Genomic DNA, 24,273 nt, shown 5'->3' on the forward strand with positions numbered 1-24,273 from the left:
TGTCTTCTATGCTTTTTTCAAGCCCAGTTGTTAATCTTATGACTGTTATTCTAAATTCTTGTTCAGATATATTATTTATATCTGTTTTGAGCAATTCTCTGGCTTTGCTTCTTGCACTGTCTTTTGGGAAGAATTCCTCCATTTGGTCATTTTGGTTTTGATTTCTTCTTGCACTCTCTTTTGGGGAGAATTCCTCTGTTTGGTCATTTTGGCTAAGTTTCTGTCTTTTGTGTATTTTAAAAGCTTCTTGTGTGTCCTGCACCTGAGTGTACTACTGTATTAAAAAGGGGTCATACCCTATCCAGGGCCTAGCACTCCAGGAAGTGGTTTTTGTATATGTGGTGTGCACTTTGTTGTACATTTTGGCTGCTCATCCCAGTGATCAGTACTGTGCAGAGCTCCTCCTTGCTTATAGTGGTGGAGTGTGTGGACCTTCAACCAGGGAAGCTTTGATTTGTTGTTGAAGTAACCCTGGAAAAGCATAGGGAAAAAAAGGGTGGGGGAATCCTGATCCCATAAAAAGAAAAATGAAAGGAGAAAATAGTCCAAACAGCAAATCAAGGGGGGAAAAAAGGGGGGGAAAAAGGAAAAAGAAAACAAAACAAAAAAGTATGAGGCTAAATTCAGAGGAATAGGAAAATAAGAAATAGGAAAGGTGGAAAAATGATAGAATAAAAATTTCTGGTAAAAAAAATATTTATACACACACACACACATATATATAGAATAAGAATTGACCAAAAACAAACCAGAAACTATGTGCCTGATTCTAAAAGAATAAAATAGGAGAAAGAACAATTAGAAAGAAAGAAAAAGAAAGGAAGGAAGAAAAGGAAGGAAGAAAAGGAAGGAAGGAAGGAAGGAAGGAAGGAAGGAAGGAAGGAAGGAAGGAAGGAAGGGGAAACAGTTGTCTTTTGGCGCCTAGCACCAGTGGCTGTGCTGGTCTGGAGGAGAGGCCAGCTGAGTTGGCTCAGTCATTCTTGCTCCAGTAGAAAGAAGTTGCCAACCATGGAGGAGCGGTGTTTGGTGTAAGCATGTCCAGCCTCCAGTGGGGGTGCTGTGCTGCTCTCTGAAGTTCCACTGTATTGGTGTTGGGGAGAAAAACAGCGACATCCCAGTCTCGCTCCCCCGACTGGGTGTCTCAACCCATGCTGTTCAGGTAGTCCTCACAGAATAGCAAGGGTATTCACTTTGCACTGCTCCACAGCCTCCCAAACCTCTTAGGCAGCTTGGCTGCGATTCAAAACCTGATGTCATCTTCAAGGACTCCACACCGTGTGCACCCCATTCTGCAGTATTGCCACTCTGCCCTGCTGTAAAAAGGCCTTTGGCTGGCACGTGCAGGGTCTTTTGTCCTTGGAGAGGCAATAAATCATCTTCCCAAAGTACTCCAGGAAGTGGACTGTTCTCTCCTAGTGCTCTCCTGAGATTGCTACGCTGTGCTATACCCTGGGGTCAGCTCCCTCCCTCCCAAGGAGCACACGAGTCATGGCACCGGCTCTACCTTGGAGAGAGTCTTGCACTTCCAAAATCTCTCTGCTCCAGAGGCTCCATCCTGCCAAGCTGTCTCCCTACAACTGTGGAGATCCTCTGCTACTCTGCAGATCGATTTCCTGGGTGTTCCATGTGATCCTATCTCAGTACAGCTGTGTTTGAAGGACTAGGAAAATTCCCATTCCCCTACTTCTCTGCCATCTTAACTGCCTCTGCCTCTTCAGTTTCATTTTTTAATCCAGTGTTTCCTTGCTCCTGGTATCTCACAGGAGCATATCTTAGATGCTTGGAGAACTTAAACTCATTATTTGTTTACATCTTTATTTTTCCCCCAAGAAGACCAAAAACCATCTCCTATAATTTTAGACTTTTAACCCTCATCCTACCTGTATTTCCCTTTGGAGAATGGATTTTTTTCCCCCAATTTCAAACATTATGTCTATCAGATTTTAGATTCATTTGATCGTCTTCTAATATAGGTAGGATTATGCTGTGGCATCTTTTGTCTGAAATCCTCTTTAGTAATGAAAGTTTATTTTAGGAATGAAGAGAGTTTAGAAACCAAGGACCCTTCTGTACCCTAGAATTTCTAAAATTAGGATATATGGGAGGCTGATAGAGAACTAGAATAATAGCACAACATTGTTCAGGATACAATGTGAGTTTCAGTGAGATACATTTTTAAAGTATACTTGATATTTATAACCTGTTTCTTTGATTTTAAAATGTTTACATTTTTCTCCCAAATTTTGATATTTCTGATTATTGGATAACCGAAGCATTTGTTAAAGAGATGCTACATGTCTCAAGCCCACCTGAGGAACTCCCTTTCCTAGTGTTTGAATGTACTTACTACTGTGTTTGGTTTAGATACTAATCTCTGGATCAGTTCAGTTGGGTAGCAAGTTTCACTGAATTTAATGCAAATGAAAGAAAGTAGAGCAATATTATATAAAAACATCCGCTTAAGACTCATTTCCTCAGAATGGGGCTATAAATGGGCAAACACTAAGAACTTTCTTTATATCTTTCTTTTCTATTCATGCAGGGACAGCAAGAGATCCTATCATATACCTTGAAGTCTAGTGCATAATCCCTCAATTCTTGATGAATGAATATAAACCAGGTCTCATTGGAACAAGATGATTAGATCTAGCTTAACAATCTCCTATTTGTAAATAAATGGATTGACTAAAAGGATTTTACTAAAAGAATACATATGCTTGTATCTTCTAAAAATAAATTTGGGTTTTCCATTGCACTTGAAATTATTTATACTTTCCAAGAGTAATGAAAGTGATCCTGTAGACCCAAATTTCAAAAACAAGCATTTCTTTAAATTGCGGTTCCTGTTTTATGATAAGTTAAATAGGTGCTTTCCAAGTCTGTACTATGTCCTTTTTTTTTTTTTTTTTTTGAGCCTGCAGTCATTTAAATTTGAACCAACCATAGATGTCTTTTAATCTTTCTAACTGACAAAGAGCAACAGAAAGCTCTCCTCTGCACAAATGGCATTTTACTTTTATTTTTAGGGCTAGTGAGTTTAAATTTTCTGCTGAATTTACTCTTAGAATTGTTCTAATGATCTATTATGTGGTTTGTTATAAAATGGGATAGCTAGTTATCTTGAATTAAAGTTTTAATTTTTTAATAGTTTGATTCATATATATCTTTAATCAGCTATGTTACTAAGGTGTTTAGCTTCATTTTTCCATTTAGCATTCTCAATCTAAGAGTGATTATTGAATTAATTACAAGAGAGAGGAAACTAGCAAAGAGCCCAAGCAAGGGTCTATAACAAGAGTAGTTGATACTTTTGAGGAGAAAAGATACTGGCTGCTACTTCTAAGAACAGTTGCTCACATAGATATTACTGATTAGAACTAGTTCTTAGGATTCATTGACCCACTAAAAACATAGTTTATTCTTGTAAGCAAGAAAAGTGTGACTATAATTCTCTATATGAAAGACTTTCTTCGAAAAATGTAAATAAGGGAATATTTGATGCTATTGCTGAGATTTTGTTTCAACTATTAAATATATTTTGAAATATTTTATAGTAAAGAATGTTTAGTGTGACCATAATGATTCACATTTAATCCTAGCTATTGCATATATATTCTAATTATTTGGGTAATTTGAGTAAATATTTTTTCAAGATAAACATTTTTGCAACTTTTAAATATCTTGCAAGATTGTGCAAAATCACTTTTTGTTTTTTTAAAATTTTTTTTTCAACGTTTTTATTTATTTTTGGGACAGAGAGAGACAGAGCATGAACGGGGGAGGGGCAGAGAGAGAGGGAGACACAAAATCGGAAACAGGCTCCAGGCTCCGAGCCATCAGCCCAGAGCCTGACGCGGGGCTCGAACTCACGGACCGCGAGATCGTGACCTGGCTGAAGTCGGACGCTTAACCGACTGCGCCACCCAGGCGCCCCGCAAAATCACTTTTTGTAAAAAAAAAAAAAAAAAAAAATGACATCAGAATAATTGCTACAATAAAATCCAAATCTGTTAGTATGGCATTCAAGACCTGCTGTCTGCCTTTCTAATTTTCTTTCATTGCATTGTTGCTCTATGTATGGTCAGTTCTCAGTCATCTGATCGTGAATTCATTCATTTTGGCTTAATTATGATTCATTCACAACAAGGACCTGGAAAGATTCACCTTTCCCAAAGCCAGAATTGTATTTAGAGTTGGCTGTTACTGATTTCCTAGACCAAGCTGCCTTGAGCTTCTTTGGTTGAAAGGGAGACAAAAGGGCTTAGAGCATTGCCTGTTCTACCCTTCCCTTACCAGGTTCACTCCAGGCTTTGCTTCTCTTCTTTAGCCTAGGATACCCAATCAAGACTAATGGACATATCATGAGTTGATTGCAGTTTAAGTGCGATTTTACATGGCCTCCTTCCTACTCTCCCCTTGCCTATTTACTCTCACTGAGAGCTGACTACTATTCCTGTGTTATCTAATACTTTTTGACTCTGCTTTTACGCATATTTTTCCCTACTTGAAATGCCTTTCCTTCCTGTTGAAATTTTACAATCCCTTTATCTCCTCAAAGAGAATTAATCATACCAATCTCCTCTTTACAATATATATTTTATTCTTGTATTTTAATTAGTGATTTTTTTAACCATTTTTCCCATTAAAGTATTTGTTAGTGACCATATGGGTTTACCATAGCAACCTTGTATTGTCTGGAGAGTTTAGACAGTTAATGGTGGTGGTGAATAAGAGACTAAGTGAATTACTGCTAAAAAGATCTCTGTTTTTTTTTTTTTTTTCACTATTAACGTTATACTTTTCCAAATGTAAGCTCTTCTATGGGCTTCATCTAAACTAAAGTGAATTAAGATAAACTATATTCAGTGAATTAAGATAAACGAATCTGGCATTTGTTATAGTGACATACTGAGGAATATATATGTGAACATCTATAAATCATAGGGTTACATTTATAAATATTTCTTGTGTCATATAAATATTTCTCTTTATTTCAAAATAAATGTTTTATTATGTTCCAAGTATCATTAAAATATCCATATTTACAAGCACTTGTTAGAAGTAAAGAATCATTGTTTCTTATCAGTAGACTAGTGTCATAGAGTCTGCTTGTATTTGAATGCATTACTGAATAGAGAACTGTCTGCAAAATGTATTGCTATGACCATATTTTAATCTTTCAGAAACAGATGGGTGAGATGAAACTACAACTTGAAAATGTCATCAAGGAAAATGAAAGGTAAATAAATTAATTTAATTCTTTTATTGTTATCCTAGATAATATTTATTGTTGTTATTTAATATTTTATTCATGTAGTATACTGGTTATGAGTGAAGACTCTGGAGCCTGATTTCCTGTTTCACTCCCAGGTCCATTACTTACTAGTTTTGTGACTTTGGACAGTTACTTAACCTTTTTGTGCTTTAGTTTTCTTATCTATAAATTGGAGATAACCTATTTCATAGGGCTGACTGTAAAGGAAAATAGAGTATGTAATAAGTACTTTATACATACTAGCAATCATTAACAGTACAGTTTATAATAATCATGTATGTTCCAAAACATACTGATAAAAACCTTCAATCCACCATCTAGTTAAGAGCTAAAAAGGTTAGCAATACTGGTACATCTACCCATGTTTTCTTGCCCTATCCCATTCCTCTCTTTCCCTCTGCCAGAGAGAACACTTTGTTGAATTTTGTGTTTATCATTCCCTTGGTTTTTAAATTTTGTTATAGGTGTCTGTGTCCCTAACGATAGATTATTTAGTTTTCTGGGGTTTTTTTAAGCTATATTAAAATTGTATCATTTAGTCTTCTGGGACTTTTTTTTCCCCACTCAGTATCATGCACAAACAAGTACGAGAGTTTCAAGGGATAAAATTGCTGGATCATAGATTATGAAATATTCATTTTTACAGTGTAATGCCAATTTCCAAAGTGGCTGTGCCAATTTACATTCCCACCTGTGATATTTATGAGTTCTTATTGATCTATATCTTTTTATCAGCACTTAGTCTTACCAAGTTTCTTAATTTTTGTTATTTTGAGTCTTAGGTTGTTTTTTACTGTGGTTATAATTTAACATTTCCCTGAATACTAATATGGTTAACCATTTTTCATATGTTTATTTACCCATGTAGTGTTGTTTTCTCATGAAATGCTTTTTCATTTCTTTTTCCCATTTTCTATTTATCTTTTCCTTATTAAATTGTCAAAGCACTTTATATAATCTGTATTCTGAATATTTGTTGGTATGCCAATCTGTGTGAATGCAGTAACAATACTGTAAACCATAACCACTAGAAATTTCAGGAAGGGATTCAATCACTTAACATTTGGTACTAGATCACTAGCTTTAGGATCGTATTTAGGGGCTATGATCCTGAAGTCAGGAATTTTTGGTGCTGCCACCATCTCTGTTGCTACTCCTACAGCATCATTTCCATAAAACTGGAGACTTGACATTGGAAAGTGAGGCACGGGGTATTGACTATAAGTGACACTCATGTCTGTCCAGTTTTGTGTGCTGTCTTACCAATAGAAAAATGTTCTCAGCTCTCTTCTGTCTTCCATATCCCCCTCAAGTGCTTCTCACTGGTGATACTTTAATCCCACCCACAGCTCCAGCTATAAGGACCTCTGAGAACTGTAGTTTTGGACTTTCAGCCTCTGTGATAGAGACTGGAATATGGAAAGGAATGGGAATGAATGTTGCCACAGTACCATACAACATGCTAGATGATAGGTATTTTCATAGATATATTCCCAGGTTCTGATATGTTTGATAAACAGAATTTTCTATTTTGTTTTTAATTCTAAGGTAATTGAATCTGTCCATCTTTTTTCTAATGGTTGTTCTTTGTGTCTCTAATAGATCCTCTCTTAGCCTATGATCATAAAGATCCCGTATTTTTGGCTAAAAATATTTAAAGTTTTATTCTACCCCAAGTTTCTTAACTGTAACTTAAAAAAAAAATTTTTTTTAATGTTTACTTATTTTTGAGAAGGAGACAGAGCATGCATGGGGGGAAGGGCCGAGAGAGAGGGAGACACAGAATCCGAAGCAGGCTCTAGGCCCTGAGCTGTCAGCACAGAGCCCAACACAGGGCTCGAACTCATGAACCATGAGATCAGGACCTGGGCCTAAGTCGGCCACTTAACCAGCAGAGCCACCCAGACGCCCCATTAACTTTAACTTTTAAAGATCATGCACCTGGGCTGAAATCTGATAGATCTTTTGTTGTTAACTTGTGTAACTAGACCAAAAAGTAAAGAAATGAAATTTTTTTAGTTCCAAATTCATTTAAAGCATGGGCTTTTTAAAAGTTAACTTTCTTTTGTTTGCATTTTGCTAGATTATATAGCACTTTCCTTTTAGTTTTGTTAATTTATTTTAAAGCATGTTGCTCTCAAGAATAATCTAGAACTCCCACGGAATTCGTATGTCTTATGACTATTTTGTCACCTTCTACCTTACATTTTAAAAAATACGTTTTCACTATTTCTCCTCTCTTCTAATTTCTGAAAGCGTCATATGTTTAAGCCAGCAATGTTTGCCAAAGTGTAACATAAATCTTTTAATTGGGTTTTCAGTTTTCCTCATTTGTGTTTTTTCCCATAGAAAAGTTTTTCTAATTTTAACTTTTAAGGTTTACTATACTTTCTCAAAAAAGTTATTAAATAAGCGATGCTATTCCTAATAAAGGACATTGCTAAGATTTTTGAATCACCAATGTATGTAGATTAATCTTGTATTTTAATGTACTTGGGATAGACAAGGTGTATTATATGGTTGAGATCATCTTTTTTCCTATATTTGACTCAACATATTTAACTTCCTTTCATGTCCAGGTCTTTTAAGCTAGTCTTTTAAAAATCTGCCTTCACCTATTTAACAGTAATGTGGTTGTGTCTCATGAATGTATTTATTCCTAGTACAATAGGAAAGTGGGAAAAATAGATTCTGAGCTTATTAAAAAGGCACTTTTAGTAATTTGAAAATGCTATCAAGGGGCGCCTGGGTGGCGCAGTCGGTTAAGCGTCCGACTTCAGCCAGGTCACGATCTTGCGGTCCGTGAGTTCGAGCCCCGCATCAGGCTCTGGGCTGATGGCTCAGAGCCTGGAGCCTGTTTCCGATTCTGTGTCTCCCTCTCTCTCTGCTCCTCCCCCATTCATGCTCTGTCTCTCTCTGTCCCAAAAATAAATAAACGTTGAAAAAAAAAAATTTTAATAAAAAAAAATGAAAATGCTATCAAGTTTTAAAGTGAATTTTACTTATGTTTTTAGGGCAACATCTTACTTTCAATTATGTATTGCAATTAAGGGCTGCAAAATCAAGAGAGTTTATCACTTTTAAGGAAAATATTTAAATATTCATACATGGTCAGTTCTGAATAATAGAAGCTGGCAATGACATGGATTGTATAATAGTATGCAATTCTGTGTTATTGAGTTTTGGAAACATTTTAATATTTACATTTTTATGTGGATGTATGTTTTCTGGGAATTGACTACAAATAGGAAATAATGAAGTCATTTAAAATCAGGCTAAGAGAGAGGTGAAAAAATATTTTATTTTCCTCCCTTCCATTTTTAAGTCTTCCTTGAAATTTAGTTCATGTTGAGAATATAGTGTTGTTTGTTTTATCCTCCTTTTTTCTCTAATTCCATATTTTCTCCTCAAAACTTAACAGAGGAAGGAAATTTGGTAAGATAATTAAGTGGAGAGATATGTACAGCATTTTAAAAAATTACGTTTTTTAAATACTAATTTTTCTAAATACTAAATGCTAATTTTTAAATTTCTAAGTTTCTAAATACTAATTTTTATTATTTGTTATTATTCAGGGCATGGAAGACATCATTTGTTACCTACATAAGAGCCGGTTTTTCTTCTTTCATTCATTTAACTCTGATTTTCTTCCACTGTCATTTTGCTCAGGGGAAATTAACTGCTTCCATAATTTTAAGTGATAAGTCTTTTATTTAAGTATTTTATTTTTAAAGTGATAAGTCTTTTATTAAACTTTTATTCAAACTAGTTTGATTTTCTTTTTGCCAGAGATTGGTCTGGGAATGAATATGTAACCCTACTTTTAACCAGTGAAGTATAAGGGAAAGTCTGTTGTAGAGCTTCTGGGAAAGAATTTTCTCCCTGATAAAAAGAGAGGCAGGCAAGAAGAAAGCTTTACCTCCCTCCTGCTGCATGTTATTTTTAAAAGTGATATGTGAAGCTGGCTGGTATAGCCATTTTTGTAACCATGGGGGTAGATGTGAAGATTGGAAGAAGGGAAAAATGAGAAAACCTTTGATCCTTATTATATTATTGAACTGCTGAAACAAATCTGGAACCACTTACCCTTCCAATTTAATATTAGATAAGGAAATAAAACATTCATTCATTCATTCATTCATTCATTCACTTACAAGTATTTATTGAGTACTTAGTAAGTACCAGGTACTAATCAGGTCAGTACATCAAGTGAATACATCAGTGATAAAACAGACAGAAACACTAACTGATATAGAGACTTAATTGCATTTGTCAGGGATTCACAAACTACATCAGCCTTTGGACCAGATTTAGCCTGCTGCCTCTATTTGTAAATAAAAGTTTATTGGCTCACAGCCACACTCATTCATTGTGTCTGTGGCAACTTTTGCTCTGTGCTGGTGGAGGTGAATTGTTGCAACAGAGAGTGAATGGCACACAGAGTCTAAAACATTTACTGTCTGGCCCTTTACAGAAAAAGTTGACTATTCTTTGGTACATGTAGTGATATTTCACTGCAAACTCTTTCTGTTATCTGGTCTTTAATGCAACAGTCTTTTTTGAAATTTAAAATGGTCTTTGCGTTTTTATTTAGGTGTAAATGTAGCTTTAGAACTTAAAACTTCAACAGGAAGAAATATAAAGTTATTATTTAATAAATTAAAACCAATGATATTGAGCATATTATTTATTTTACTGTTTTTATTTTCTGGTAGTCTGATTTTTATCATTTTTAAGATTATAATTATCAATATGTGATATAGAAGATTTCAATAGCATTATAAAATGGAATTGTTTTTTATGCTTATTTTCATCGATTTGTTCTCATAATTTGACTACTGATAATTGACTAATAATACATGAGAGGTATGGTTTTAAATTTGATTTCAACTTCCCTAATCATCTCATTCATGAATGTTGACAGTATCCTATGAGCACATGTTAAATGTTTTTTTGAAACTTGAGAAATTTATGTGTTTATGAAAGCAATAATGAAGCCATTATTTTTTACTAGTAGTCCAAAAAAATGGTATTCTCAACCCTAAAACTGGGTTCATTTTTCTAATAGCAGAAGATGAATATATTTGATCTATTTTTGAACGAGAGAAAGAAAAATCTCTGGGATTACATGGTAAATACTGGTGTTCTTGTGCTACTTGAGGCACTGTAAGGAAGACCATCCCCAGAAGTTTGCCAAATCCTAAGCCTAATAAAGTTTTAAATTTAGGTTTTGAATCTCATAAAGTCAGAGCTATGTCTCTTTTTTCTCTATATCTGTTTTTATAACTGAGTTTGTTTTTGTATACTTATGTGTACATACATACACTCTTACCACAGTTCCCTTTGAGTACTAATCTCTAGTCATGCCAGCCTTCGTACTTGGCTTCCTTAAACCTGGCAGACCAGTTTCTAACAGAACACCTTACCCGTTTCTTCTGCCTAGAATGCTCTTCTTCAGATCTGCATGGCACTGTCTCCTTCCCTTTGTTCAGGTTTTTTTAATCAGGAAAACATTCCCTGACCACATTATCTAGCTGTTTCTATGCTCTTCCCTTTTCTTTTTTCTCTAATATAATTTTATTTTATTTTTGGCACCTATTACTACTTGAAATTATTTATTCGCTTCCTTATTTTTTGTCTTATCTAGTAAAATGTATCCTTCACGAGAGCAAGACCCTTGTCTTTTCTATTTACTACTGTATACATAACACTGTTGAACAGTGCTTTAGCATCTTTTATGCATAAACTATAAAATGCATTCTTTATAATTCTCAGTTTGTTTCTTTGAAGAGTAAAAACTTAGAGATCCCTTTGATCTTTTGATCTTCTGTGATTTTATAATTTTCCTGAGTTTTTGTAGTTATTTTACTTACCTTAATTCACTAGCAGTTCTTTAATGACTCATCTTCATTGAGCCTTTTATTTTCAGTCCAGGTTTCATGGGGGGGAAAAAAACAACTCTTTTATATGTTAAGTGTATCACTTTGGGTCATATTTAATTAAATTGCGCAGTCATAGTAAGTAATGCAGCTATGATATAGATTGGCTGTTCCAACCTCTTTTAAGTGTGTATTCCTGTAGTGCAAGAGGCTGGAAAACTGAAATCTAGTTCAGGATATGAATTAGGTTCTGCTAACAATAAGTACTTCTAAGAGATCTAAATTAGGAGATAAGTAGGAAGAGAAGCAGTATCTGAGGTCTGTTTTTGTGGTTGAGAATCTAACAAGTGTAGAGTAGCTCTAGAGCCGATAATTCTGGGCAGCTACTTCTGTTGAAGCTAAAGCATGGTGTTCTGCAGGTTATCCTAACTGGCAGTAATCCTAATCCCAAGATCTCATCTAAGAATGTGTGATCTTGGAACCAGCAGTAAGTATAGTTGCTTCCTGATTGTTCAGCTTCCTAACTGTGGCATATTTACCTGTTCCCTCAGCAAATCAGTTTTGCAACTAGCTAAACCAGTAAGATTGGCTTTTTCTAGAAATTGCACTAGAAAGTAGAGATCAACTAATAAGTGGTGGCAGCAGAAAAAGTGAATGCTACTAGTTATTAATAATAAGGATAATATTGTTTACCTCCACAAAGCTTTGTATGATTTCTCTTCTTACTATCAAGCTGTCCAAAATAATGGAACTTTCTTCTTTTTATTGTCCTCAGGCTCTTACATTTTGACTTAATTATTATATATTTGAATAAATACAATGAGAACCAGAACTCTTACTATCTTCTGTGTAATACCCCTTCAAATGTTTGTTGAACATAATTATTAGTGTCTAACTTTCAAAAAACATAAAAAAGGAATGCTTTGAAAAAGATTAATTCCTTAAATCTGTGGTAATTAAATAGTTTATTTTCTCAGTTATATTTCTAATATCTTTGGAGAATTAGATAAAATTCATTTAATAAGCATTTACAAATATATTACAATTATCTTTCAAAGAAAATAAGGACAAAAATAAGTCTGTAGGATAAAAATAAGCATAAGGCTATAGAGGAAAGAACAAATAATAAGTTTGAGAATGTGGGTATATGTTTGTATGCACTCATTTCAACCGACAAGAATATACTGTTGTTTTCAAAGGCCTATGAAACTTTTGTAAACATAGACATGGACTGCAAACCCTACTCATCGTGTACACAGATACAAATTTAAAGAGTCATAAATCACACCTACAGTAAAGTTTGAAATAACAAAAAACAGGCACAAATAATTTTTAACTACGTTTTCAGCTAACTCCTGAGATGAAAAGAATTAAAAAAATTAAAAACTTCTTAAAATGAACAACATATCAAACTAGTGAAATGCAGCCAAACTAGTACTCAGAACATTTGTAATTAATTGAAAAATAAAATTGAAAATAAGTGAACTAGAGATTTTTGTTTACAATGATGGCAGACTAGGTAAATCAGACTCCTTCTGACAAAAACGAGAAATTCTAGACAAAAACTAGGAAATTGGGACAGATATTTGACAACAGTCAGATCTGTTTAAATGAACTCATTGGAGAATTCTAGGGAAGGACCAGGAAAATAATGAAATCCAGGGATATGAGCCTGCATTTGGAGCTGCCTTCATAGGTATATCTCATTATCCTGGAGTAGGCAAAGGTTGAAAAATGGGGCTTGAAACAAATTAACAGAGCTAGAGAGATTCAAATGGAAAGTCAGAGCCCATCAGATTAGAGGCTCAGTGGCTCAGTAAGCTTTTAGGCATTGGGTTGGGGTACCCTATGAGTAAGAGTGACCCCAAAAATCTAGTAGTCCTGAAAAGATCTAAAACATAGCTTGGAATTACCTGAATCTCTGTTCAGAGATCGATAATGCCGCTAGCCACATGTAGAAGAAAAAAAAAAAAAAAAGGAAGACCATTTTATAGGAAGATAACATTATTGCTAGGCCTCAAAATATCTCCCCATGTAATATCTGGCTCATATCTTAAAGAGCATAGTTTTAAACAATGATAAATAATAGACAATATAAAAAAATCCACAGGATTGGCCTTTAAAATAACTATGCTTAATATGTTCAGTGAAAACAGACAAAATTTTGAGAATGTTGATAAGGGGATAGGGAACTCTAAAAAAGGAACCAAACAAATTCAGAACTGAAAACATATGGTAATGAAGTAAGACATAACTGAAGAGGGAATTAATGGAATACAGTCCAAGTCTGAAGGAAATATTCAGAGTGAAGATCACAGAGACGAGGAGATAGAAAAATACAGGAAATAATGTAAGAGACATAAGGGAAATAGTGAAAACTAAAATTCATATAACTTAAGCCTGAGAAAGAGAGGACAGAGAGACCTCAATCTGCAGGTTAAGGAAACAGCATGTATCATAAGCTGGATAATACAAAAACAAGCAAACAATCTATATCTAGATACATGGCTATAACATTAAATACAAATTTAAAGACCATTTTTAAAAATGTTCAAAGCAGAAAAATTGTCTTCAAAGAAATAGCAATAAGACATAAACTGACTACTCAACAAATGATGGAAATCAGGAGACAGTGCAATATCTTCAAAGTGCTGAAAGAAGGACTCTTAGTTTAGAATTATGTATCTAGTGAAATGTTTTTCTAGAAGTCAAATTAGTACATTTTCAGATGAAAAGAAATTGAAAAAATTACCAGTAGCAAAATTAAAATCCTAAAAGGATATTCTACAAAAAGAGGGGAAAGGGTAACTAAGGGAGAAAGTGTAATGAATATCACATTAACTATTCTGAAACAATAATAATGTTTCTAAAGTATTTGTAGGGAATTAAAATACAAAGCAGCAATATCATAAATTTGGGAAAAGGGTAAATACAGTTAAGGTATTCTCAGGTTTCAGCATTGCCCAAAAGCAATAGAATACTTATTTATTTTAGAGTTTTGTTAATTCTCTGTGTGTGTTTTAATCTCTAGGGTAGACAGTGAAAGTAAAGTATCATATAACTGCCAAGTTAATAAAGTAGAAAAATAGAATAATAAAAAGTAACCAATATAGAACAACAGGAACTCTTAGTCATTGCTGGTGGGAAAGCAAAATGTACAGTCACCTAGGAAGACCATTTGGTGGTTTCTTAAAATATGAAACATCATCTTACTACAACAATTCAGCAGTCATACTCCTTGGTATTTACCTAAAGGAATTGGAAACTTATGTCTACACAAAAACCTGCACATGAATGTTTATACTGCCTTTATTCACAATTGCCAAAACTTGGAAACAACCAAGATGTCCTTCAATAGGTGAATGGATAAATAAACTGTAGTACATCCAGCCTATGGAATATTACTCAGCAATATTAAGAAATGAACTATGAAGCTATGAGAGGATATGGAGGAACCCTAAACATATTACTAAGTGAAAGCAGTCAGTCTGAAAAGGCTACATATTGTATCATTCCAACTACATGACGTTCTAGAAAAGGCAAAACTATGGAGATGATAAAATGATCAGTGGTTGCCAGGAGCTGCGGGGAGGGAAGTGAAGGAAGAGAGGGATGAAAAGGCAGAGCACATAGGATTTTTAGGGCAGTGAAACCGTTCTGTAAGCTGCTATAGTGATGGATACACGTCATTATAGAATGTTTTATAATACTAAGAGTGAACCATAATGTAAACTATAGACTTTGGGTAATGGTGTCAGTGTAGGTTTACCAGTTGCAAAAATGTACCACTCTGGTGGGGGATGTTGATAGTGGGGGAGGTCATGGCAAGGGGGTCAAGGGATATATTAGGGAATCTGTACTTTCTGCTCACTTTTGCTATGAACCTAAAACTGCTAAACAATTAAGTCTTTTTTAAATAGAGTCATCTAAAATAAACACATTTTTTAAAATAAAAGAAAGCATTAAAGGAGAGAAAATCAAAATAGGGCACATTGGAAGCAAATACTAAGATAGTAGATGTAAGCCCCCAAATAGTAGTAATTATATTAAATTTCAACATATTGGGGCATCTGGGTGGCTCAGTCTGTTAAGCGTCTGACTCTTGATTTCGGCTCAGTTCATAATCTCACAGTTTGCAAGATCGAGCCCCATGTCAGCCTTTGTGGTAAGTGTGGAGGCTGCTTGGGATTCTCTCACTCCCTCTCTCTGTCTCTGCCCCTCCCTTGCTCATGCTCACTCTCTCTTTCTCTCTCAAATAAGTAAACCTAAAAGCCAAAAAAAAAAAACCCAAAAAACAAAAAAAAAACCTGGGCAGACAACATTAACAGATATTTCCTCAAAAAAGACATACAGATGCCCAACATCTGAAGAGGCTCAACATCACCCATCATCAGGGAAATACAAATCAAAACTACAATGAGATATCACCTTATACCTGTCAGAATGGCTAAAATCAAAAATACAAGAAACAGGTGCTGGCAGTGATGTGGAATCCTTGTGCACTGTTGGTGGGAGCGCAAGCTGGTGCGGCAACTGTGGAAAACCGTATGGAAGTTCCTCAAAAAAGTAAAAATAGAACTACCCTACCATCCAATAATAATAATACTGGGTATTTACCCATAGAATACAAAAACGCTAATTCTAAAAGATAATATGCGGCATCCTGTGTTTATTGTAGCATTTTTTACTGTAGCCACATTATAGAAGCAGCCTAAGTGTCCATTCATAGATGAATGGATAAAAACGATGTTGTAGATAAAGACAACGTAATATTATTGAGCCATAAAAAAAAGAATGAAATCTTGCCATTTGCAGTGACATGGATGGAGCTAGAGTTGCTAAGCGAAATGAGTCAGAGAAAGACAAATACTGTATGATTTCACTCATGGAATTTAAGAAACAAAACAAATGAACAGTGGGGAGAAAAAGAGATAAACCAAGAAACAGACCCTTAACTATAGAGAACAAACTGGTGGTTACCAGAGGGGAGATGGGTGGGGGGATAGGTGAAATAGATGATGGGGATTAAGGAGTGCACTTGTGATGAGAACTGAGTAATGTATGCAGTTGTTGAATTCCTATATTGTACACCTGAAACTAATATAACACTGTTAACTATACTAGAACTAGAGTTAAAAATTGAATAAAAGTGAAAAACATAAAATACTAGAAATATTTTAAAATATGAACCTTTGTGTTATTGATAATTCTAAATACTTTTAAAATTTTTAACTAGGAAATAATTAGCAAATTCTGTACTTTCCTTAGGGAGTAATTTCTTGTTGTTCCTAAATTATCCAAACTGTGTTTGATGAACTTTGTTTTCAGTAAATATATTCTAAATATTAAATTGAAGTTTTCTAGTTTCAATGGAGATTTTTTAATATCAGTAGATAATTGTCTTTATTTTATTGTCAAATTTTTTCTTAACGTTTATTTATTTTTGAGAGAGAGAGAGACAGAGCATGAACGGGGGAGGGTCAGAGAGAGAGGGAGACACAGAATCTGAAACAGGCTTCAGGCTCTGAGCAGTCAGCACAGAGCCCAACGCGGGGCTCGAAATCACATACCGCAAGATCGTGACCTGAGCCGAAGTCGGATGCTTAACCGACTGAGCCACCCAGGCGCCCCAATTGTCTTTATTTTAAATAGGTGGATGCAGTTTCTTTGGGAAACTTGCCATGAGATATGTTTATTATAAATGACATTTCTGCTTATAATTGTATGAGTTAAGGGTTTTCAGTTTCTCCGATATTACAATTTTTTTTTTCTTCCTCTTAGGTTTTAAAATAAAACACTTAATCTGTCTTTTTAGATGTACCTTTCTATAACTTTTTTTTTGGTAGCTGTTTAAAACATAATACATATGTGTAATTTACTTTAATGTTAACATTAAAATTGAATTTAAGGCTTTCAGAGTTATGCTCTAGCTGAATACTGTGCCTCTACTAATAGTCTTAATTTCATAACCAGCAACAATTTTATTCTGTTTATTAACTGGATCTAGTAAGTCAACTGAGATTTATGAAATGCAATGGAAAAAATAAATAATTCTACAGAATTTTATATCACATTTCCTTTTAATTGACTAGATGAAACCATTGTTGTATTTACATTTCTGAATGGCTTTTTCATCAATTAATAGGGTGTAATATCTGAATTTTACCTGTTTGAAAAATTTAAATCTTTCTAGGACAAACTGAATTATGCTTGAATTAATTATGACAATTTAGTGCGTTTGAAATTGTTATATTTTTACACTTGTAGTGCAGTATTTAATGGTGATTAAAACTTCTAATTTTTGAGGGCTACTTAAAAATGACTTTTGTGTGAAGAACTTTCATTTTAAAGAATGATTTCTGACCAAAATGTTTTTTTAGTTGATTCTGAAAGTGATTACTGCTAGTAAAATGAATTTATATTACTATTGTGTTAACTTTTTTCTGAAGGTTGCACAGTGAATTAAAAGATGCTGTTGAAAAGCAACTGGAGACCCTTCCCTTTGGCACAGATATGGGAAATGATATATATACAGATGATGAAACAGTCAGGAATCTTCAAGAACAATTACAACTAGCCAATCAAGTGAGTGACATATATTTTTAAAATTTTATTCTGAATTAACAGAATTTTTTAAATCTCTGTTAATCATTATTTATGAATGATAATAGTGGAACAGCAAAATTAATACATACTGATTTTCTACAAGATACATTTAACAGCTAACAAAACGTATAATATATACCCTCCCTAATTGTTATATAGTTACAAAATGTATGTTTTAATTGAATCATAAAGCTTTTGATGTGATTTTTATGTCTTATTAAAATATTTTAATTCCCAAGAAAATTTTTAAAATTATTCACTCACCTAAATTTACATTTTTCATTTTTCTGTGTTTTATTTTCATACTGTGTTCTCTTCAGTTTTCTAAGATCATAGAATTATATTTTTTCAAAATTATACTTCTCCAAGTTACTTTCTCTCCTTTTGTCCTCCCTCATAGTAATTGAAATATTTGTTTTTTATATATATATACACACACACACACACACACGTATGTATTTGTTATATATATATGTATATATATGTATTTGTTATATGTGTATATATGTATTTGTATACGTATATATATGTATTTGGTATATGTATATATATGTATTTGGTATACGTATATATATATGTATTTGGTATACATATATATATATATTATACATACATATATCCTGTTTTCTACACTGAACATTTTTGTGATTATACATAAAGGAGTTTAATTTTAATTTATAATTTTCTATTCTAGGCATCTCATAACTTGTATGGATTTGAATCTCATTCTACTTTCTACTTACGTGCCTCAGTTTCCTCATTTATAAATGGAGATTACAAATTATTGTGATTTTGATTTTATAGTTATCCATGAAAAATCACTTTTTTTATATCCTAGAAATTTGGTTTTAAAATTTTTATACTTGTGAAATTGAGAATTTAATCAGGCAGGCTATATGTACCTTGATAAAGGAGCATGTATTTAACTCTGATTTTATTTTTTTAATGTGTAAAGGGAAGGAATTTGAAAAAGCATGCTCTTTACTCTGTTCAAACTAGTATTATCAGGATTTCTAAATATTTATATAGAAATGAATGAAAATTAATTGAAGCTTATGAATGCTTTCTAACCAGGTAGCAAAAGCTGATGCACAATGTACAATTCTCAGTAGTCCTTAATAGATTGTGGTAGACCATATGTAAAACAACCCTCTGTTAACATACCTTAAGTATATACAATGATTATTTGTCAATCATACTTCAGTAAAACTGAAAAACAAGAACTAGAAATTGGAGAGGGAGAAGTTAAGATGGCAGAGAAGTAAGGGGACTGGGATTTTCCTTGTCCCTCAAACATAGCTCTATTTCGGTCAGATCACTTGAACATCCAGGAAATAGATATGCAGAGTGGCAGAAGTATCTCCACAGTTGCAGGGAGACAGCTTGGCAGATTCCAAGTACATGTATGTGAATTGGGGGAGATAAAACGGCATAGGCACAGAGGGGAGGGAACCCCTTCTGTGGAGAGAAAAAAGGGAGAGAAAGAGAGGGGCTGTGAAATTCCAATGTCAAATTAGCACAAAAGGAAAACTTCTCTGGACCACAGACTGGGGAACAAAAAATATGGAGAGTACCAGGTTCTATTTCGCAAAAAAGCCTTAGAAGCTGAAACAAGGAGATTTCAAAAGTGCGTGGCTTTCTGTGGAACCAAGCTGGAAGCCTTGGCTCATGCTTCTGGGGAGGAGGAAGCCAGCTCCAAAGCACATAGCATGGTGTAGAATCTCAGAGGAGTACTGGGAGAGAACAGTCCCCTTCTTGGAGTACTTTGTGAAGACGGTATATTGCCTCCCCAAGGAAAAGAGACCCTGCAGGTGCCAGCCAGAGGCCTTTTAAATCAGCAGGGTCGGGTGGCTCTACTCCAGAACGGGGAAAAGGAGTCCCACTGAGCTGGGTCCTTTGAGACTTTGGGTTATGAATCCCAGCTGAGCACTTAGAAGGTGCAGGAACTGTGGATCAGGGCAAGCTGACTCCCCTAACTATTCTGTGAGGACTGCCTGAACAGTGTGGGTTGAGATACCCAGTCCAGGGAAGAGAGATTGGGGGGTTGACATTTTTCTCCCCAACACCAACACCAACACAGTGGGACTTAAGAGAGCACCTCAGTGGCCCCTAGTGGAGGCGAGACCAGCTTACACCAAACTCTGCCCATATGGCAACTGCTTACTTAATGGAGGAAGACTGACTGATACAACACAGCTGGCCTCTCCTCCAGACCAGCACAGCCACTGGTCCCCGGCACCAACACACAAGTGTTTCTTTTTGTTTGTTTTTCCGTTTGTTTTCCTTTATTCTTTTCTTTTTCTTTCTCTTCCCTCTTTTATGTTTCTTTTGGAATCAGGCTCAAAGTTTCTGATTTGTTTTTGGTCAATTCTTATATACAATTCTTATATATGTGTGTGTGTGTATAAATAATAATATATTATATATATATATATATAATATATTATTAGTCATTTTTATTCTGTTCTTTTTCCACCTTCTCTCTTCTTCTTTATTTTCCTCTCTCTCTCCCTGAATTTAGCCTTATAGTTTTTTGATTCTCTATTTGGATTTCTTTTCTCCCTTTTCATTTTTCTCTTTTTATGGGTTAAGACTTCCACCCTCTTTCCTTTTTTGGGGGGTGAGTTGGTTACTTCATCAAAAACATTAAAGCACATCTGGTTGAAGGCCCACACATTCCGCCACTACAAGCAAAGAGGAGCTCTGCACAGTACTGATCACTAGGATGAGCAGCCAAAATGTACAACAGAGTGCACACCACATATACCAAAAATACCTGGAGTGCCAGGCCTGGATAGGTATGACCCCTTTTTAATATAGTAGTACACTCAGGTGCAGGACACAGAAGAAGCTTTTAAAACACAAAACACAGAAACTTAGCCAAAATGACAAAACGGAGGAATTCTCCCCAAAAGAGAATTCAAGATTTCTTCAAGAAGAAAGCAAGGCCAGAGAATTGTTCAAAACAAATATAAGTAATATATCTGAACAAGAATTTAGAATAACAGTCATAAGACTAACAACTGGGCTTGAAAAAAGCATAGAAGACACCAGAGAAACTCTTGTTGCAGAGATCAAAGACCTAAGAACTAGTCATGATGAATTAAAAAATGCTATAACTGAGATGCAAAATAAACTAGAAACAATGACAGCGAGAATGGAAGAAGCAGAGGAGAGACGAGGTGAAATAGAAGATAAAATTTTGGAAAATAAGCTGAAAAGAAAAAGGCAGGGGGGAGGAAATTACTAGATCACGAGGGGAGAATTGGAGACCTAAGTGATTCCATGAAATGAAACGAGTGTCCATATCATAGGAGTTCCAGAAGAAGAAGAGTGAGAGAAAGGGGCAGGTTTATTTGAACAAATTATAGCTGAAAACTATCCTAATCTGGGGAAAGAAACAGGCATCTAAGTCCAACAGGCACAGAGAACTCCCTTCAGAATCAACAAGAACAGGTCAACACCATGACATATCCTAGTGACTCTGGCAATATACAAAGATAAAGAGAGAATTCTGAAAACAGCTAAGGACAAACGATCCTTAGCCTACAAGGGTTGACACATAAGGGTAGTAACAGACTTGTCCACTGAACCTTGGAAGGCCAGAAGGGAGTGGCAGGAAATATTCAACATGCTGGATAGGAAAATTATGCAGCCAAGAATCCTTTATCCAGCAAAGCTGTCGTTCAGAATAGAAGGGGAGAAAAAAAAGAGTTCTCCAGACAAAAAGAAGACTAGAGGAGTTTGTGATGACTAGACCAGGCCTACAAGAGATCCTAAGGGGTACTGTGTGTGTGGAAAGCAGCAAAGACTACAGAAGGACCAGGGATATCACCACAAACATCAAATCTACAGAAAACACAATGGCACTAAATTCATATCTTTCAACAATCACTCTGAATGTAAATGGACTAAATGCCCCAATCAAAAGACATAGGGTTTCAAGATGGATAAAAAAACAAGAGCCATCAATATGCTGCCTACAAGAGACTCCTTGAAAGTGAGGGGATGGAGAACCATCTATCATGCTAATGGACGTTGAAAGAAAGCCAGAGTAGCCATACTTTCATCAGACAAACTAGATTTGAAAAGAAAGACTGTAACAAATCAAAAAAGGCATTATATCATAATTAAAGGTTCTCTGCACCAAGAAGTTTTAATAATTGTAAATATGCCCCCAGTGTGGAAGCACCCACTTATATAAATCTATTAATCACAAACAGAAGCAAATTTACTGATAAACACCATAATTGTAAGAGACTTTTATACACCACTTACAACAATAGACAGATTATGTAGGCAGAAAATCAGTACAGAAACAATGTCTCTGAATGACACATTGGACCAGGTGGACTTAACAGATATATTCAGAATTTTTCATAATAAAGCAAAATACACATTCTTCTCGAGTGTGTAGAATGGAACATTCTCCAAAATAGATCATATATTGGGTCACAAAACAGCCTCAAAAGGTACAAACAGATTGAGATCATACCGTGCATATTTTCAGATCACAACACTATGAAACTTGAAAGCCCCCAAATACATGGAGGTTAAAGAACATCCTACTTAAGAATGAATAGGTTAAACGAAATTTAAAAAGAAACTTAAAAATACGTGAAAGCAAGTGAAAATGAGAACACAACAGTCTAAACCCTTTGGGATGCAGCAAAGGCAGTCCTAAGAGGAAAATACATTGTAATTCAGGCCTATCTCAAGAAGTCAGAAAGGTCCCAAATACACAACCTAACCTTACACCTAGAAAAGCTGAAGCAAATAAAGCCCAAAGCCAGCAGAAGAAGGGCAATAATAAACATTAGAGCAGAAATAAATAGAATCCAAAAGAAAACAGTAAAACAGATTAATGAAACTAAGAACTGACTTTTTGAAAGAATAAAAAAAATTGATAACCCCCTAGCCAGACTTCAAAAAGAAAAGAAAGGGGATCCAAATAGATACAATCACAAATAAAAGAGGAGAGAGTAAAACCAACACCACAGAAGTACAAGTGTAAGATGATGCTATGAAAAACTATATATGCCAATAAACTGGACAATCTGGAAGAAGTGGACAAATTCATAGACACTCATATACTACCAAAACTCAAATGGGAAGAAATAGAGAACTTGAACAGACCAGTGAAGAAGTGAATGGGTTATCAAGAATCTCCCAACAAAAGAGTCCTGGGCCAGATGGCTTCCTAGGGGAATTCTACCAGACATTCTACTCAAGCTGTTCCAAAAAATACAAATGTAAAGAAAGTTTGCAGACTCATTCTATGAAGTCAGCATTACCTTACCTTGATTCCAAAACCAAAATCCCCACTAAAAAGGAGAATGACAGGCCAATATCCCTGATGAACCTGGATGCAGAAATTCTCAACAAGATGGTAGCAAATCGAACTCAATAGTACATTAAAAGAATTATTCACCATGAACAAGTGGGATTCATTCCTAGGCTGCAGGGTTGGTTCAATATTTGCAAATCAATCAATGTGATACACCACATTAATAGAAGAAAGGATAAGAACTATATGATCCTGTCTACAGATGCAGAAAAGGCATTCAACAAAACATGGCATCCTTTCTTGATAAAACCCTCACAAAACTCGGGATAGAAGGAACATATCTTAACATCATAAAAGCCATATAGGAAAGACCACAGCTAATATCATCCTCAATGGAGAAAAACCAAGCTCTTTCCCCCTGAGATCAGAAATAACAGGGATGTCCACTCTCACCAATGTTGTTCAGTGTAGTGTTGGAAGTCCTAGCCTCAGCAATCAGAGAACAAAACCAAATAAAGGCATCCAAATTGGCAAAGAAGAAGCCAAACTTCCACTCTTCACAGATGACATGATTCTCTACATAGAAAATCTGGAAGACTCCACCAAAAAACCTGCTAAAGCTGATACATGAATTCAGCAAAGTCACAGGATATAAAATCAATGTGCAGAAGTCGGTTGCATTTCTATACACCAATAATGAAGCAACAGAAGGAGAAATCAGGGAATCAATCCCATTTACAACTGCACCAAAAACCATAAAATACTTAGGAATAAACCTAACCAAAGAGGTAAAAGATCTGTATGCTGAAAACTATAGAAAGCTTATGAAAGAAATTGAAAAATATCCAAACAAATGGAAAAACATTCCATGCTCATGGAATGGAAGAATAAATATTGTTAAAGTGTTGATGCTACCCAAAGCAATCTAGACATCCAGTGCAATACCTCTCAAGATAACACCAGCATTCTTCACAGAGCTAGAACAAACAGTCCTAAAATTTGTATGAAACTACAAATAGCCAGAGTAATGTTGAAAAAGAAAACGAATTGGGAGCATCACAATCCTGGACTTCAACTTGTATTACAAAGCTGTAATCATCAAGTCAGTATGGTATTGACATAAAAACAGACCCACAGATCAATAGGATAGAATAGAGAACCCAGAAATGGACCCACAAATATACCAATCTTCAACAAAGAAGGAAAGAGTATCCAATGGAAAAAAG

At 34.9% G+C, this 24,273-nt stretch overlaps 1 protein-coding gene across 3 annotated transcripts in view; it reads left to right on the top strand.

Annotated features, from left to right (window-relative positions):
• SCLT1 (sodium channel and clathrin linker 1) overlaps positions 1-24,273 on the top strand; it is a 217,658-nt gene that overhangs the window by 26,369 nt on the left and 167,016 nt on the right. For all 3 annotated transcript variants that reach the window (XR_015250225.1, XM_086704243.1, XM_086704244.1), the window contains 2 exons: positions 5,184-5,239; positions 17,604-17,739. Coding sequence is in view for 2 of the 3 variants with exons in the window: in XM_086704243.1 (XP_086560369.1) it covers positions 5,184-5,239; positions 17,604-17,739 (192 nt within the window). In the remaining variant the exon portion in view is untranslated. The remainder of the gene's footprint in view (positions 1-5,183; positions 5,240-17,603; positions 17,740-24,273) is intronic.

The sequence above is a fragment of the Puma concolor genome, chromosome B1, assembly GCF_028749965.1.
Source record: "Puma concolor isolate L17-30 chromosome B1, mPumCon1.1.hap2, whole genome shotgun sequence".
NCBI classification, from domain to species: domain Eukaryota; kingdom Metazoa; phylum Chordata; class Mammalia; order Carnivora; family Felidae; genus Puma; species Puma concolor.